This window comes from Cornus florida, unplaced genomic scaffold (genome assembly GCF_030987335.1).
Source record: "Cornus florida cultivar Cherokee Brave unplaced genomic scaffold, ASM3098733v1 CherokeeBrave_3.0.0_Hap2_Chr09, whole genome shotgun sequence".
Taxonomy (NCBI): domain Eukaryota; kingdom Viridiplantae; phylum Streptophyta; class Magnoliopsida; order Cornales; family Cornaceae; genus Cornus; species Cornus florida.
This window is the reverse complement of record NW_026775579.1, coordinates 45,376,353-45,396,010: the sequence shown is the minus strand read 5'-3', so window position 1 is coordinate 45,396,010 and position 19,658 is coordinate 45,376,353. Positions and strand designations below refer to the sequence as shown.

Here is a 19,658-nt window from a genome sequence, read left to right as displayed (position 1 = left end):
TTCACAGACTTTTTCAAGAAAACGTGTCTCGGACACGAAAACCCCATTTCAAATTTGATTTTCTGGTTTAAAGCATTTTTTTCAAAATTTAAAACTTTGGAACTTGGCACTATTCATCGACGTTTGCTCGAAAGTCGTGCCGACCATTCTGGAAGTTCCGGGGGGTCTTGTAGCTGTATTTTAGGGTTGCATTTGCTTTTTGGGCAATTTTTGGACCACCCAAACACACATGATCAGTCCCTTGGCAGTAACTTCAGTTTTTGGCGTCTGGACGCAGCATTTTATGTCCACCCTCGAAGTGTGGTGTCCACCCGCAATGCATTGTTGGCTTGCGTCCACCCACAGACCTTGGCGTCCGGACGCATCCTTCGAGCCTTGTGCATTTGGGCAGCTTTGGCACCCGTTTTCGTTTCGGCCATAACTTTTTCGCTCGGACTCCGAATCAAGTGATTCTTAAGTTGAACTTCGTTCTTTTTATGTTGTCTATCTAATGGTGTGCACAGTGGCACCCCTTTCTATGTGAAAAGACCATTTTGCCCTTGGGGCTACATTTGGTCTATTTTCAACCCTTGTTTTAGGGACTCATCTTGTTGAGTTCCGTTACTTCATGGAAGGTCACTCTTGTGTTTTAGGGATGATGCACATCCATAGAGACCTAGTTTACGTTTTTACTTCCACATTTCAGATCGGTTTCGGATCAACTTTCGGGTCATCACATGACGCACTAAGTTGTAAAATCCAGGGTTATCACACTTATTTGGGGGGTAATTTGATAAGTGTACAAAACTTGCTATTTTATACTCAAAATTAAATATTTAATTAATATTTTTTATTAGTTGAATGTTTTTATCTTTATTTTTCCTATTTTATAGGGATTAATTTTGAAATAAGAAGAAAAGAAGCCAAAATGGCAAAATGGCAAAAAAATAAAATAAAAATTAAAAAAAGAAAAGAAAAAGAATTTATGGTTGCAGAAAGGATAAGAGGTTATAGCTGAAAAAGAGCACCCAAAGCATTGTAGGAGAAATGGTCCAGTACATAACCAACTTTGAAAGAGGTTTCAAGGTCAAGACTTGATTGCAACATAATTGTTTTATTTTTGTACACGGCCAGTCAAATTCAAAATTATCGCTCCATTAAATCAGCAAATATCATTTCAAATTGGAAAGCAACAAGATTTTATGTAATTTCAATTTTTTCATTTTCCCTCCTATATTTAAATTTTCAAATTCTTTTCTTTTTCTCTCCTATTTTCTCCATTCTAAACTCTATAAATAGGACATATGTAGAAGATGTAGAGAGGTACAAACTTAGAGCGATACAGAGTTAGAGATTTTATATTGTCTTGCATTATTTTCCTTGTAATTCTTTTTTTCATTGAATGGAAAACATCTTTATGTCTATATTTTATTTTATTGTTAACATGTTAGCTTAAACACCTCATCTCAAGGGATAGATGAAGCCACCATAGTTGAAATATATATAGTTTTATCTTTTATTTCTTGTGTAAATTTTCCTCTTTAGAACATTATTTTACTATTTTATTCTGTGTTTTATATGCAAAAAGAATAAAAGAAGGATTCTTCGTGTTTGCCAAGTAATGGTAATACAGAGAATGCCTACCTATATTAACAAAAATATAAGTAAGTGTTATTTAACGCTGTAATTTTCCTTTATCTTTTCAAGTTGTAATTGGACTGGCGAATTGATTTGCTTATCGAATAAAAAATTTACATAATAAAAATAAAAATTTTATTTATATGAATACGTGGCGGTGGATTCTTTTTCCTTGAGATTTTTTATTATTTGATTACAAACCTTCAATTCTAGTTTAGTTGTTTCATCGTTCAAAAATTAGAAAATTATTTTAAAAATTCTTTGTCCATCCCTTTTAATTGATGTTTTGAATCTAAATTTAGAATCTAACTTGAGCATGATTCGACCCTGATTATTCTATACATTTTTAATTATGTATTCACAGATTTTTTATTGATTATTATTTTTTATACTAATTAAGTATTCACAGATTTTATTTATTTATTTATTTATTTATTTTGTACGCAGTGCAGAAAACTAACAACACAAAATCTACAAATCTACATTTGTCATATGAAGAGTTCTATCTTTCTAAATTAGAAAGGAAAATTCCACTTCTCAACTCAATTAAAAACTTTCTAAATTAGAAAGGAAAATTCCACTTCTCAACTCAATTAAAAATGTTATGGGTATGAGTACTACGGTTACATTTAACAACTAAAAAAATCCACGCTTAACTGTTTGATAAAATTGAAAATTAAGCACTAAAAATTTTAAGTACTGAATTTTAAGCGCTGAAATTTTAAATGCTAAATATATTAATCTGTAAACTTGTTTGATATTGTACTAATTTTAAGCGCTGAATTCATTAAGATTGTTTGTTAAATGCAAAAACTAAAATCTAATTGTTGTATATATTATACTTTTGCCTTGAGTATCTTCTACACATAATATTATTATAAAAAATATTATATTAAAACATAAACATGTATATAAAATAATGAATTTCACCAAAGAAATATATCAATTTAACAATAAAAATATAAATGTCAAAATTGATCATAAAAATTTCAAATTCAACATATAAAATGAATAACTTTTGAAAATGAAATATTTATGAGAAAGAGATTAGAATTCACGCACAAATCATTTGATTTTTATTTATATAGTAGATTTGCATCATAACAATGGTGTGAGGGTTTTATAGCATGATTGTTGATTATAAACTTGAGTGAACCATGCAGTATATATATATATATATATATATATATATATATATATATATATATTGTTGAATATTATTTATATTTACATTATTTGAGAAGAAAAGTAATATTTGAGAAATTGAAGTAAAATAAAATAAAATCATCAATAGAAATGCAAAGTGGAAATATAAAGTCTATCAATACGTTTAATTTCTAGAGTTGAAAAAGTGACGAAGAACCTAAAAATATAATATTTGAGGGTAATATTGTCATTAATAAAATATTTTAAAATCTAAAATCACTTACCGTCTTTTGCGATAAGCGTTAAGTAAGGTCGGTGACACTTAAAATTTTGGTATGTTTTAAGCTAATGCGTAGTATTTTAAGTGGTAACCTAAACGTTATCAAACATGTTAATTTAAAAAATTCGTTCACCGTGTTCTCTGTGTTATGTGTTAAGCGCTGAATGGGCTTTTAGATAGCGTTTGATTATCCAATTCAGCGCTTAGAATTAAGCACTTATCCAATTAAGTGTGTTTGATAACTAAATTTGAATACCACTGAAAACAATAACCGCCATTTAAAATGGAATAAAATTTCAAGTGACTGGAACATCACTTGTCACTTAATACTGAACACTAAAAATTTTAAAAATATATATATATTTAATACTGAACACTAAAAATTCAAAAAAATATATAAAAATTTTTTTTTTTTTTTTTAATCACTACTTAAAAACTTCAGCACTTAAAATTCAATTTTTTAAATTTTGAAAATTACCTTTGCCACGTCAGGAAACACTATCCCGTTCGTTTTAAAGTTCATGTGAAAACTGAGGTTAGCATCATTCTTTTTTTTTTCTCTTTTCTTTCTACTTTTATTTTATTATATTTTAAAGAAAAGGTATATCCTCTCCTCTCCTCTCGGTTCCCTGTAGAAAATACATGAAACAAAACCTAATCTTCCGACTCGAGATCGATCAAACACGTACAATGAAGGTCAAGGCAACAAACATGGCCTAGTATACAACGGCGCTTACGCCTCGAATGATCTCATCGAGAAGACGAGAACTCTATACAAATTTTATGTAGATTTCGTGGTTCTTCATCACAGTCACTTTTTATTTAGAATTGGTTATGAGAGATGGATTTGTGAGAAATATTGTTTCTGTTGGAAATAAAGGAGTTTTGAAGGACTTTTATTTGTGATAATCAATTGGTGTGCTGAAGAAGATGAAAGAAAATAGTAGAATGGGGTTTTAGAGGTTTTCTTGTGAAAGTTGAAAAGACACAGGAATATAGAGACTTGTAAGAGTATATATCTGTATATTTTCAGTTCAATCGATTTTAAAGTCGAAGTCATTAATTATATCATTTGTTTATCATAATAAACTGGATTGCTTTTAATTTGTTAACTTCATAATACTACTAAATGAAATGTAAGTATTTAGAGTTTTTCAGTTCAATCGAGTTTAATATTGGGTGACTGAAGTAATCAATTATATCATTTGTTTACCATAATAAACTGGATTGCTTTTAAAATGTTAACTTCTTAATAATTATAATGAAAGGATAAGCAATTTTTATTAAAAATATTAGTTAGCATTAAATTTTTTATTTATTATAGTAATTTGAAAATTTTCTACCCCTTGTTTGTCTACATAACTCACATGATAATAATAATACTAAAAAGAGCAGTGCTACACGAACTCGATTACTATTCACCTGACACCAACCGACTATCATTCGTGGCTGTGTGGCAATTTTCGTCTGTTTTTTTTTTTTTTTAACCAGATGCCCTTCTCTCTCCCTCCTCTCTTTCTCTCTCTAACAATGGAGGGCAAACCTATCTTTCCGGCGAACATTCTGCGACCACTGGTGAACCCGTCTTCTCCATCAAAACTATCTTTATCCCTCTCCAATAAACTCTCTCTAGAAACCAGTACATGAAACGAAGACCCATTTTCATTGTCAGAAAAAAAAAAATACAGAGTCCCATTCAGTTTCTCAAACCCTTGATGAAATTGGGGGCGATTGATCTCCATCTACAAATCCAAAGAGCTCAATCCATCACCCTCCATGGCCTCCACTTCAATCTCACCTCAACAACCCAACCAAAAACAAACCCATTGAGGCAAGCATATATATATAGAGAGATTTGTAATTACCTACAAAAATATAGAGATTTGTTGTGCATCTATATTATCATGTAGAAAGAGAGTGAGTAGAGAGAGGGGTTTGGTAATATTGCTGATGCGTCTTTTGGGTTCTTATTTGGTTTTCAAGGTCACATTCAAGATACAGAGAAACCATTGATGGTGGTGGAGGTTTTTTTTTGATAAATGGTGGTCTGGAGGGAGGAAGGAGAAGGGAGAGAGAGAGGAAAGTTACGTGAAGAAAAGGCCAAAAAGTCACGGCCTAGTTGAACCAATCTACATTTGACAAGTGTGTGTCAGATTTTTTCGAGTGAACAGTAGTTGGGTCTTTTAGCATTTCTCTGATAAAAAACTTGTCTACATAACTCACATAATAATAATACACATGTAAGCTTGTATGTATCAGTTTTGTAAATGGAAGCCGCTGTATCTTCAGTCATTTCCAGTGCACGATCCGGTCGTTGTCGTCGCCAAAAATTCTAGTCGCCCGAGTGAAAACCCAGTTTTGATGTCTTCATCGCAGGATGAATCGCGACGATCCTTTCTAGCTGTTGCGGGTTGTGTCATCGTTGGCTAAGTCGTGATCAGAGCTTGTAACAGTCGCCGACACCGAAAGATTTGTGAGTTATCATTCTTTTCTGTGCTGCTTGTAATAGTGGAAAAGATTTGTGGGTTCATCTTCTTCAACCCAAATACAGAGCTTTCTGTTGAAAAAAAAAAAAATCCAAAAGTTACCGCCGATCCTTGCATCACTGGTTTCTCGTTGGCCTAATCCCGTCGGTGCAATCATCCGTGCTCGCCGGAATCGCACTCCTCTACAGCCGCTATTTAGTTCAGTCCATGCAAACAGAGCTTAGCCTCTGTCCTTCTTCATCGCCGGTTTATCGTCGCTGGTAAAGCCTTCATCTTCTCCGAACAACTCTTTGTCATCCTTCATCTTCACTGTCGTTACCATCTGGTGGTCGGGTTGCAGTGGTGGTGGAACGCCATTTGAGATTGCTTATTGTTAGACAGAATTTTTTTTTTTTTTTTTCCTTTGGCTGATTTAGGTTTAATTTTCTTAAACGTTTTGACACGTATCAAATTACGAGTGGTCCACGTGCTTAGTGGGCCTAAGGAGAGCATTGCTCATAAAAAAAAAATAAAAAATAAAAAAAAAATAAAAAATAAAAATAAAAATACACAACTTACACAAATTCCAATGTTCTTATTATTCTTGAAAAAAAAAAAATGTTCTTATTATTCTTTCATATGCTCGAGAATAAAATCAATAACCAACACAACAAATAACCATTCAATTCACAAAAAATAAATCATAGAAAAATACATAAAAAATATACGTGGTTTATCCAAAAATAAAGTTACGTCCACTAAAATAATATTTTTACTAGATTATAAAGTATACAAGGATAGAGAATTATAACCAGAGATATCACTTAATACCCTCAACCCCTTCACGTACCGCTACCACCACAGGGAAAACCTAATCTCTCATTCTCAACTTTCTCTCTGTGTCCTTTTATACACAATAAAAATAGTCCTCCCCTTCAAAATTGAAAGGAATCCTCTAACAATCTCCCGCACCCAGAAGATAAAGAGTTTATCAGCGTCTTCATCACATTAGGTATGTTATAATGTGTATAATGCGGTGGATACCAATAATATGTTCAATGAAAACTCCTTATTTCTCTTAAAAACTCCCCCTTTTTCTATTTTTAAGAAAAAAAGAGAGTGTGTCAGGAGTTGCACCATGTGTCAAAATGCCCTTGAAGTATTGTATACTTTATGTGCGTGTCTATATAATTCATATACCACAAAATATATTAACATCAACAATTTAATATCTTTATTTATCCAATAGAAAGAATTTAAACTATACTACAATATCTTGAGAGCTAGTAATATTCACACTTCATTTTTTTTTTTCTTTTTTTATAAATAAAGTGACATGATTTTCCTTTAAAAAAATACACTCATACTCCACAAATTTATTTATATTTTCTAAATATTCCACAATTATTTATAAAATACTAATATACTCCTCTTTGAGTGGTGATTTTGTTATTTGATTTCATTAAAATTTAAGATAGGTGCAAGAGGAGAGTGGTGTGTGAATTTGAATTCAATGTTAAAATAATCTTTTATTCTAAATTCCCTTGCTTTCTTGTATTGTGATATTATTTTTAATGTTTCTTTTCAATTTTAATATATTGATTGGGTGGATTGCAAGATATTAATGACTAATGGACATGAACAAAAAAATAACTACTAGATCTTAACCCCCAACTCAAACATTGAAGGTAATTTATTCCCCCAAAACCCAAACATTGAAAGTAATTTATTGGTTGGTTAATGAACAATAATATGCACCTAAAGGCAAATTTTACAAAACGAAAAAGTTTGTACTAAGAGTCTATAACAAAGAGAGCAAATGTTTGTGTTTTCGAATAAAAACTTGTGAAAAAACCTCCTAAATTTGTTAAGGTCTAAAAATATTGAGGAAAAAAAAAAAACGGTCTAAAAATATTTTTAAAATATTATATCAATATGATGTATTATAGACGGGTGGGATTGACCCAAGCAACCCCATTCCTGCCTTAAAATTTTACAGGTGTGGACAATGTACTTGGGACTAGGACTGGGTTTAAAATTTAGAGTCCGAATTTATTTTGAACAGAATTTGAAAAAATATTAGTAAAAGTGTCTACATTATATTTTAAATTGAATATTATATTTTGTTATCATGTAATAGGTATTATTAATATTTGTGAAATAAATCTTTCTATACTAATGAAAAAAAAAAAAATTTAAATACAACTTTTTTTACAAAAATAATATGCACATCTTGTAATAAATATATATTATTAAACACTTATTGTTTTCTGCATTCAAAATTGTAACAATAGCAAGTGATAAATGTCATTTTTTATTTTCTTTGAGACTGCAAGAAAAGAACTTACAGCCCGCATCATCGATCAATCGTGAAGAACTCAAGTCCTCGAGGAGACTTAAAGTCTACATGAAGTGATGATGGTCAGTCACATGCATGGTTTTGCCAAACGGCCGGCCTCATTCAAAGCCGGAACAACACACAATCATGGTTTGAATATTTATCAAACGACTTCAAAATAGGCAAAAAAAAAAAAAAAAAAAAAAAAAAAAAAAAAAAAAACAACCACCTCATCAATTAGTGTCGTACCACTAAAGTACACAGACATGGAGCTAACAAAATACAGTATATAACAAAATACAGTATATAAAAAATAGGGTTAATTACAACAAGACCCCTGAGGTTTATCGTATTGACAGGCATATATAAGTTAACTCTTTTTTAAACAATAAGGCCCCTCAAGTTTGTAAACTTTAAACAATGACACCCCAAACTAGATGAAAGTACATGTTTACCCTTTGACCACGTAAAATGACCAAAGTAACCTCAGCCAATATACACAACTACCACTCATTACCACCCTAACCTCAACAACCACCATCTTCTTCATTGTTCCACTACCATCACACAAACCATACAATTCAAAATTACACACATATATCTATATATACATACATACAAAACAATAGGGTAATTACACACATATATCTATATATATATACATACAAAACATAGGATAGAGGCAGCCATTGAACCCAGTTGTATTACCTTCCGAGCTCTCTTCCATAGATCCTTTCGAGCACAGCCATTGAACTCGACCGAGTCCAACTCGGACGAGTCAGAGCCCATCACCGCCGCTATCAGTTAGCTGCGCCCGTCACTGCCGTTCTGAAGTCAACTGAGCCAATTGCCGCCGATTTCGTCCAGCCAAGCTATCCACCAGCGTTCAGTGCTATTAGCCCGTCACCCACAGCCGAGGCCGTCTTCCCGTCACCCACAACCGAGACCGTCTTCATCTCCACCGAGCCCTCACCGGCCGCGCCCTCACCAGCCGCCGCGAGTCCTCCATAGCCGAGCCATCCACAGTTAAGCTCTCCTCCAGTCGAGCTCTCCAAAGCCGAGGCCGAGTTCATCCTCGCAAAATTCACCGCCAACGCATCCTCGCCGGATCCATCACAACCGCTATTCTCGGCTGTTGCTTCAACCTACCAAGTCTCCCTCTTGCTAAAAATAGATGACGGTGAGGGTTCGGGCAGAGGCCATTGCAGGAGACTATCCGGAGTTTTTGTTGGCGACGTTGCAGGGCCAAAATTCGAGCCGGCAATGAGGAATCAGTCGCGATTCCGGCGACGATTTTCTGCTTCACTATTCCTGTAACGGCTCGATGGCATCCTCGTCAGTCCTCAACGCAGAGCTCGGAACTCCGGCGGTGGCAGCGCGACAAGGCGCGGAGGTCGGAACTGCAACGACGGCGGCGATGCGGCACCGGTCATCGAGTTTGGGTTTTTTCGAAGTAAAGGGTAGAGATTTAAAAAGGGTAGTTCTGTCATATGCATATTTTGATATTTTAGATTAATAATTGATATTTTACTGAAGGGTAATCTCGTCTTTTCACAACTTTTAAGGGCTTGTTTGGATTAAAATTTCGAACAAGGGGTGTGAGTGTTCAAAAAATAGCTAACTTATATATGTCTGTAAATACCCTAAACCTCAAAGGGTGTCATTATAATTAATCCTAAAAAATAGAAAAACAATTACTTACAATAAGAAGGAAAAAGTATTCTCTTCCTATGGTGTCTTTTGCCATTTAAACCCATGCATAATTTTATCCTCGAATACTGTACATGCTCTCGTCAGTCATCTTTTTTTAATACATATGTCACATTGTCACGTGTGCTAGGCATTGTTGACTTATTATTTTTGTTACTATAATTATTATGTTATTAGTAAGAAATTCACTTACACACTAACTTTCTCATTTAAAAATTCGAATCAAACTTTCACCACTCACTTTAAAAAGGAGAAAATACCGCTAGTCACAAGATCGTTGGTATGTTATACTGGACTTATAATAATAATTAAGGTTAAAATTATAAAACTTTTGCTACTTTCAAAATTTGATCATAAAATTCCAACTTGTTTCAAAAAATCCCTACAATTTTAAAAAGTGATTACATTGTCCTAATATCCGTATCCGACCAGTTAACCGGGTTATGAAATGACAAATTTAACCTTACTATTCAATATTAAATTAAAAACTAAAAATTATTTTTTTAAATTACAAAATTATGTTTGAAAGAGGGGGGGTGAAGAAGAAGACTAAAGGGTATTTTTGTAAATTTACAAATTAGTTTTAAAATTTTAATTTAACATTAAATAGTAAGGTTTAATTTGTCATTTCATAACCTGATCAACGAGTCAGATACGGATATTGGGGCAATATGATCATTTTTTAAAAGTGTAAGGGTTTTATGATCAAAATTTGAAAGTAATAGAGGTTTTATGATTTTGACCTTAATAATTAATTATATTAATATTATTATTTGACTCACTCCTGTACATTTAGTTTGCCTCAAAGAATTTGAACTCACAACTTTATATTTTGGAAGGCGAGGAAGCACCATGAAATTACCATTTTGCTAACTTATAGTTTATATGACATGGACTCTTCAAAATTAGGTGAAATATTTGTGTCGGACACATTATTCGACATGAGAATGAGATGTGTTCGACAATTTTGGTTAGACACTTTTGATTAGATATTATGAAAATGAAATGTGTTCGACACTTTTGGTATTTAAAAAATATATTCATAATTTAGTTTTATTATATTGTCACTTCAAAATGATCGTAATGCCACTATGTCACCTAAGCACATTATTTTATTTTATAAAATAAAATAAAAATATCAAATAAATAAATATTTAGTAGTGTTCATTTGTCGTCATCTTTAAAGATTTTAAACAATGTGTGATTTGTGTGAATGCATATGGACACTCAACACACTGTCGGAGTTCATATAAAATAGCTTATATTTGTGTATTCTATTATTATTATTATTATTTTACATGTGTGTTTTAGTATATTTGGTACATTGAAAAAAAAAAAATAAATGACAGCACTAGTTTGAAAGACGGAAAAAAAGAAAGAAAAGAGATGAGAGAATAATTAACTAACTATCCTGTTTAAGTGATTAATGAAAGAAAGTAAAAGGAAATGAAATGATCATGTTTTGAAAAAGAAAACTCAAAATAAACTAACTATCCTGTTTAAGTGATTAATGAAAGAAAGTAAAAGGAAATGAAATGATCATGTTTTGAAAAAGAAAACTCAAAATAAAAGAAAACAAAACAAAAAGGAAGGGAAAAAAAAGCACAAATTTGATATTAATAAAGTTCTATTTAAAATGTACTATTTGTTATTTATACTACCTCAGTTTTATATTAATTGTTTACTTTAAAAATTTTGACTCACAATATTTTGTGAATCAAAATTACGAAAATAGACATATAATATGAAATATAGATAATATATAAATACATAAAAAGAATGTAAATAAAAATTATCTCAAATAACTTAAAAAAATAAAAAGTGATAGTAAATAAAAAATTTCAAAATTCACAATTAATATAGAACCGAGATTGCATCATATTTTGTCCCTCCAAATTCTTCATTTTCTTTCCTTTTTCTTCGACATTTCATATCAAACATAATTTCTCATCAACCCTCTATTACCTTTCTTTTCTTTTTCCTCCATCTCCATTATACCACTTGGTACAAGTCATGCAATTGTCTTAAATTTTGTGAAGAAAATTATGCAATCGTACAAATGGAATGATTGACATATTTGACATATGGAAACACAGTGGACGAGGGAGAAAAAAATAAAACAAAAAATCATCTCATTATAAAATAATTTTCAACACTTCATTATTTATTTAGATTAAATATAATGACACCCCCTGAAATTTGAGATATTTACAAACATATATAAGTTAGTCATTTTTTAAACACTCACACCCCTTATTCGAAATTTTAATCCAAACAAGCCCTTAAAAGTTGTGAAAAGACGAGATTACCCTTCAGTAAAATATCAATTATTAATCTAAAATATCAAAATATGCATATGACAGAACTACCCTTTTTAAATCTTTACCCTCTGCTCCGAAAAAACCCAAACTCGATGACCGGTGCCGCGTCGCCGCCGCCGTTGCAGTTCCGACCTCCGCGCCGTGCCGCGCTGCCACCGCCGGAGTTCCGAGCTCTGCGTTGAGGACTGACGAGGATGTCATCGAGTCGTTACAGGAATAGTGAAGCAGAAAATCGTCGCCGGAATCGCGACTGATTCCTCATTGCCGGCTCGATTTTGGCCTTGCAACGTCGCCAACAAAAACTCCGGGTACTCTCCTGCAATGGCCTCTGCCCGAACCCTCACCGTCATCTATTTTTAGCAAGAGGGAGACTTGGTAGGTTGAAGCAACAGCCGAGAATAGCGGTTGTGATGGATCCGGCGAGGATGGGTTGGCGGTGAATTCTGCGAGGATGAACTCGGCCTCGGCTTTGGAGAGCTCGACTGGAGGAGAGCTTAACTATGGATGGCTCGGCCATGGAGGACTCGTGGCGGCTGGTGAGGGCGCGGCCGGTGAAGGCTCGGCGGTGATAAAGACGGTCTCGGTTGTGGGTGACGGGAAGACGGCCTAGGCTGTGGGTGACGGGCTAATAGCACTGAATGCCGGTGGATAGCTTGGCTGGAAGAAATCGGCGGCAATTGGCTCAGTTGACTTCAGAACGGCAGTGACGGGCACAGCTAACTGATAACGGCGGTGATGGGCTCTGACTCGTCCGAGTTGGACTTGGTCGGGTTCAATGGCTGTGCTCGGAAGGATCTATGGAAGACAGCTCGGAAGGTAATACAACCGGGTTCAATGGCTGCCTCTATCCTATGTTTTGTATGTATATATATATGTGTGTGTAATTACCCTATTATTTTGTACGTATGTATATATAGATATATGTGTGTAATTTTGAATTGTAGGGTTTGTGTGATGGTGGTGGAATAATGAAGAAGATGGTGGTTGTTGAGGTTAGGGTGGTGATGAGTGGTGGTTGTGTATATTGGCTGAGATTACTTTGGTCATTTTACGTGGTCAAAGGGTAAACATGTACTTTCACCTAGTTTGAGGTGTCATTGTTTAAAGTTTACAAACTTGAGGGGCCTTATTGTCTAAAAAAGAGCTAACTTATATATGTCTGTCAATACGATAAACCTCAGGGGTCTCGTTGTAATTAATCCTATTTATTTTAATTGTTTATTTTTAAAAAACTGCATGTGTGTGTGATGTTTCCAATGTTTTCAAAGACGTGTGGACATGGATCGTTCAATCGGACTCGGAAGGTAATACAACCGGGTTCAATGGCTGCCTCTATCATATGTTTTGTATGTATATATATATATATATATATATATATATATATATATATATATAGATATATGTGTGTAATTACCCTATTGTTTTGTATGTACGTATATATAGATATATGTGTGTAATTTTGAATTGTAGGGTTTGTGTGATGGTGGTGGAATAATGAAGAAGATGGTGGTTGTTGAGGTTAGGGTGGTGATGAGTGGTGGTTGTGTATATTGGCTGAGGTTACTTTGGTCATTTTACGTGGTCAAAGGGTAAACATGTACTTTCACCTAGTTTGAGGTGTCATTGTTTAAAGTTTACAAACTTGAGGGGCCTTATTGTCTAAAAAAGAGCTAACTTATATATGTCTGTCAATATGATAAACTTCAGGGGTCTCGTTGTAATTAATCCTATTTATTTTTATTGTTTATTTTTAAAAAACTGCATGTGTGTGTGATGTTTCCAATGTTTTCAAAGACGTGTGGACATGGATCGTTCAATCGGACAGACCCTCACGTCGTTTCGGGTCAAACCGTGGAACAGAACTTGCCTAATCGTCTTGGTCAAGAGCATGAACATTCATTCGACGCAGAGACAAAATTTAGAATTTTTTGAGCTAAAGCCTAAAATTGCGCATAAACTTCTTGTGATAGACTACTAGTAGTATTCTACAATTTAAACACAACTCCCTCCCTCATTCTTGTTTGGTGTTTGCAACTCCATAACAGCTCTCTCTCCTCCTGCACTTTCTCTCTCTAAACTAATTGACGAGGATGAAGAGCAGGAGCAGCAGTGGCGGCAAAGTATCTGCAAAATGGATACCCATTTTCTCCATCTCGTTCTTCGTTCTCGGAACCCTTTTCACAAACAGGTCTGTCTGTCTGTCTGTCTGTCTGTCTCTCTCTCTCTCTCTCTCAAATCCTTTTTATCTTTTTCTGGGTCGAAATTGAAGATTGGGTTATATATATTATCAATTATATTATGTATGAGTTTGTGTATGTTGATTTTGTTTAGTGGGTTGTGTAGCTGACATGGGTCTGATTTTGGATCGCGTTACAGATTGTGGGTTTCACTTGAATCTGACAATGATCAGCTCATATCGCGACCTCGACATGACGAGGAGTTGCAGATCGTCTCGGAGGACTGCTTGACGAAGAAGAAGGTGTTTGTTTGTTTGTTGTATTTTAATTCAAAATCCTAGATTCAATTCTTTTGAGCTGATTCTGTTTTGAGTGTATTTGCACACACATCACACAGAACATAGAAATTCAATGTAAATTGCTTTTGAATTTGATTTTATTAGAAGCCTGGACAAGATAAGGATGTAATGGAAGAGATTTACAAAACCCATGAAGCAATTCAGTGAGTATAGAGATCTCATAGTCCCAATTTTGCTTTCTCTCTCTATATAAAATATGCACACATAGATTTTTGAAGTTTGTATTGATAAATTGTATGTTTTCTTCTCTTTTTTTTTTGAATTTTCGGTATGCCTGTCAGATCACTTGACAAATCGGTTTCGACACTTCAGATGGAGTTGGCTGCAACTCGAAATTCTCAGAAGAAGGGGAGTTCTGTTAGCTCTGGTGAAATCTCTACCTCATCTCATGAGGGCCCTCCAAGGAAGAAGGCATTCATAGTCATTGGAATAAACACTGCTTTTAGTAGTAGGAAGAGGCGTGATTCGGTTAGACAAACTTGGATGCCTCAAGGTACTAATTTAATAAAACTATCGTTGTGATTCGTTATGGTTTTGTGTGATCCAAAAATGTATTGACTGGTTTGTTGGTTTGATTAGGTGAAAAGCTTCTCCAGCTAGAGGAAGAGAAGGGGATTATTGTCCGGTTCATGATCGGCCATAGGTAAATCGCCAGTTTATATTGTATAGTGCAAATTGTTGAGCAAATATAAGTCTCATTATCATACTACTGGAAATTGAATCCATTCATGTTCCTTTATACGAGTCTATGGGAAAGTAGGATGTTTTAAGGTGCTAACTAGCCATGGGTTCACTAGGAAAATAGGAATTGTAAGTAAGTGTAAGCCTTGTAATCCTTGTTCAGTGTAGGCCTGTAAGAATACCTCCTTCCAAGGGTTCCAGAATTAGATTGTAAAACAAATTGTTCTTAAAGATGAAAAGAAATTGAAAAACATGAAACACAGTTTTACTCAATCCACATTTCAAGGTGGGTTAATGATGTGTAGCTTCTCCAACACGACAGTTTCAGAGAGCCTCATCTTTAACGGTGATTGAGGAGGATATTTCTTGGGATTTAGGGTGGCTTTTCCTGTATCTACTATAGAATGAGCACACTATTAAAGATGCCCCCTTTGCCCTTGGTGTTCATTGTGTTTTTTTGGTAGATGAGACTAATAAAAGATTCCCATTACACATTAATAAACAAACTAATTCTAAAGAGCAAATACCAAAAGTCCCAGAAACATAGTTGTTAGATATATGGTTATGAATGAGGCTTAGCCAAAAGGGATGGAAAAGGAAATATTTAAAAGGGGGTATTTCGAGAATTTTGAACTGTTTGAGCAGCAAAACTGGGAAAGATAACAATGGATAATGACTCTTTCAGAAAATGTGGTAGTTAGCAAACTACTTTTGATGGAGAACATACCGGATGTCGCAGAAACATAGTTATCTGAAACTTTGTTGTTAAATGTGGGTTAACCAGGAAGAACATAGAAGAGAAAGTTTAATACAGTTCATAAGAAGTGGGAAAGTTGATGAACATTATGGACACTTCGAAAAAGTATAGGAGTAGCTGTAGCTCAGTAAGTGATACTTTGAGATGGTTCAGTCATATCCATTGTACTTGTATTATTAAACAGGTCACAGGATGTCAATTTGAATGTGTTTAGAGTGCTAGGAGGAGGAAATGGACCAGTAGCATATCTGTTTCTAATTAATATTAAAACAACCCTAAGAGGGATAGATGAGCTATATGATTATATCTACTGAATCAGTTCATTGGATCAATAACAACTTAAAATATTTGCCATGCCATTTTTAGTTGCTGCCTAACATATGTTAAGGTAGGATATAAAGCCAGGTGTAAAGTCACATGTTCAACCTTCTGACATTACATGTGACCTTTAATGTGAGGGTATAAAGTGCCATCATTTCATCTACTTTCTTTTGAATGAATACACGGCTTTCCTTTTCTTGTTGAAAAGGCTTTTCCTTGTTATTTTATGTTTGTTACTTTTCTCCTTCTATAGGAATGCCAAAAGAGAGCTGCAAATTCAAAGTAATAGAGTATCTTTTAACTTGAATGGTTCCAAAATAAGTAAGCTAGGATGATTATGGGGTGAAGCTTAGTTGCTTGGAGGAAGTAGTCATGTTGTGGAGCTTATATGAGATTCAACATCTTAAACCCAAGAAATTTAAACAGTTACTGACAGACCATGGGATGGGGATTTAATGTTTGTCCAAAAGGATATTTATAAAAGCTAAGAGATAGAGATATTCAGAGTTGACACACTTTTTGAAATCTTGCAAAGGAGCACCTGGTTGTAAATGGTTTTCTGTAAAATGTATCTTTTAATGCATTTTTTGGTATGATATTGCATTAAATGTAATTACACTAGTTATTTGTGTAAGGCTTTGCATATTGCTTATATTTAAAGCACTAAAATTGATGCTAATTCATCTTCCAAAACCAATAAGTTGGCGCGCTATGGGCTTTAGCGATGATTTTGTGAAATCTGCTTTTGTAATTAAGGGAACCTATGTAGGAAACTCTAATGATTGGGGCCGGGGCACCTTTTGTATGTGCGCGCGCGCTCGTGTGTGTTTGTGACTATGAGGTCTACTCATTTTACCGTTGATGGATGACATAGCTTTGATAATTAGAAGTATGGTAACTAGGGTTAATCTTAGAAAAAGCTGGCTTTATTTATTAAAAAAAAAAACATATCTTTGGGATACATGACTAAAAAGGAAAGTATATCTATCAGTAGCACTACCAATATTTGTTTCATACATGGTTCCCATCTGAGAATGATAGATCAACATTGTATGGTGTATTGTTGCTGTTACATATCAATTGACAATTATAGATTAGCATTCAATGCCGTAATTTTTCTGTAATGAATGCATAAGATCTGACGTGAATAATATGTGTTAATTGATTCAGCGCAACATCTAACAGTATATTAGATCGAGCTATTGACTCCGAAGATGCTCAGCATAAGGACTTCCTCCGGCTGGTAATAAAGCGCACACCAGCTTGCCCTATATATACATATGCATATATGTGTGCAAATTGTGACACTGCACCAAAATTTTGGTCTGTCTTGATTATCCCGTAGGAACATGTTGAAGGCTATCATGAATTGTCTGCAAAAACAAAAACTTTCTTTTCCACTGCTGTTACAAAATGGGATGCTGATTTCTATGTCAAGGTGGATGATGATGTGCATGTCAATTTGGGTACAAACTGTCTCTTTGCATTTTATCTTCTCCTTTATTATTCCATTTCCCTTTCCCCCTGCTATTTGGTCACCATTTACGAACCGTCACATGTTTTAATTCTCTAGGTACGTTAGCTGCAACTCTTGCCCGTCACAGATCAAAGCCCAGGGTGTACATTGGGTGTATGAAATCTGGACCTGTTCTTTCTCAAAAGTAATCCCAGAATATTCAATTATATAACAAATTTTTTTTTTTACTTGCGCTTTAACCTCAGTAGTGTTAATTTACTTATTCATTTACTTCTTTTTCGTTCTCTAGAAATGTTAAGTACCATGAACCAGAATACTGGAAATTTGGAGAGGAAGGGAACAAGTACTTCAGGCATGCAACTGGGCAGATCTATGCTATATCAAAGGATTTGGCCACATATGTTTCAATAAATCAGTAAGGATCGAGTTTGTATTTGGTTTAGCCTTGTATGCAACATCATTAGTTACCATATTAGTAAAAGTCAACCAAGAATGATATTAATGCCAAAAAGAGTTTTGAACTTCTGTTAACTTTGCTAATTTGGTTAAATAGTTTGATTTCAGGTCCATATGTTTTGAGCTGCAATAATACTGCTTCATATGGCAGCTTAAACAAAATTCTTTTTGCAATTTATATTTTCTGATTCCCAAGGCAAAGTTAAAACTCTGGACTACTTCTGTTGTAATTGCAGGCATATTTTGCACAAGTATGCAAATGAAGATGTGACGCTTGGTTCATGGTTTATTGGCCTTGAAGTTGAACACATTGATGACCGCAATATGTGCTGTGGGACTCCACCAGGTACTACTATCTTCAGAAATATATATAATTGAACAATGCCTTTCATTCGAACTCGGACCACAAAATGTCGGTGCAATCGCCATGAATAGGTTTTGGATATGTTTGATACAAAAAATCACAACTAGGTGCACCAGAAACCAGCACAATACCCTACTTATTATCACGACCTAGTGAACTTTGCACAAAAAACTTCCCATCATTTCAACAAATCCTCGACAGCCAGAAAATCTAGTAATAGATTTCTGCTGCTTCTTGTCTTGGCTAAAACTCGACTTCTGTCTGTGTTGATGCGACTTTGCAGATTGTGAGTGGAAGGCACAGGCAGGTAATGTGTGCGTCGCTTCATTTGATTGGAGCTGCAGTGGTATTTGCAAATCAGTGGAGAAGATGAAGTATGTTCACGAAAGGTGTGGTGAAGGGGATGGAACTGGGGCTGCTCTATTTTAAATGGTGGGAGGGTGAATGCTCGGCATAAGCGAATTGAAACCATTCATGTGCAGCCACACCAAGCAATTGGAGGGAGATTTTGTTTCCGTATCAAGCAATTTATACAAAAATTACACATATGAACAACATATTGCCTCCGGTAAACCACCGAGTTTGGAAGCAAGATTTGTTGCATCAGTTATATATGATTATTGTATTTATGTTGTAGTTGTCACTCAAATTTGAAGCGTGTGATTTAGAAAAGTAAAAACTGTGGTTTTAGTGAGTGTGTTTATTTTTTATTTTTTAAGAGGGGAGTGGGGGAGGGATTGAATGGAGGATGTTTTGGGTGTTCATACACAAAGGGATTCATTCAAATTGTAGTTGAAGTTTTACATATTGGTAATTTGGACTCAAAATATTTACAGAAGGCTTGTTTGGCTGCCCTGTCTAAGTCAGTTTTTGGAATTTGATGTTTCAGTTCTAAAGTTTATTGTTGTTGAAATGTTAATGTAGATCTGAAATTTCAGGTTCATTTTACTTTGGAGTGAGCTTAAAGTCTTTACGTAACTCTTAGCTAAAACGAAAGAAAAAAAAAAGAAAAAAAAAAAAAAGAAAAAAAGAAAGGGTTCATTTTTACACAATTTTAAGAGCAACTCCAATAATGGGTGGCTATTTGGGCTGTTATTATTAAAATATAGTATGTGAGTTTAAAATGGATTTTTCAATAGCATGCCAAATGGGTTGTTAAAATATAATTTTGTCAAATGTTATGTCAAAT

At 34.2% G+C, this 19,658-nt stretch overlaps 1 protein-coding gene across 3 annotated transcripts; it reads left to right on the top strand.

The window, feature by feature from the left end:
• The first annotated feature begins 13,685 nt into the window (after window positions 1-13,685).
• On the top strand, window positions 13,686-19,368 carry LOC132273794 (beta-1,3-galactosyltransferase 7). 3 transcript variants are annotated; one of them, XM_059774862.1, is made up of 11 exons: window positions 13,686-14,065; window positions 14,254-14,356; window positions 14,498-14,556; window positions 14,683-14,906; window positions 14,993-15,056; window positions 17,343-17,415; window positions 17,518-17,638; window positions 17,746-17,833; window positions 17,939-18,064; window positions 18,342-18,451; window positions 18,753-19,368. In XM_059774862.1, exons 1-11 carry the CDS (start codon window positions 13,968-13,970, stop codon window positions 18,896-18,898), a joined length of 1,212 nt encoding a protein of 403 aa, XP_059630845.1. In that variant the 5' UTR covers window positions 13,686-13,967; the 3' UTR covers window positions 18,899-19,368. The 3 variants fall into 3 exon arrangements, with proteins under 3 accessions (XP_059630845.1, XP_059630847.1, XP_059630846.1); XM_059774863.1 differs by having other exon boundaries at window positions 13,687-14,065; window positions 14,695-14,906; XM_059774864.1 differs by lacking the exon at window positions 14,498-14,556 and having other exon boundaries at window positions 14,726-14,906.
• Window positions 19,369-19,658: the final 290 nt, after the last annotated feature.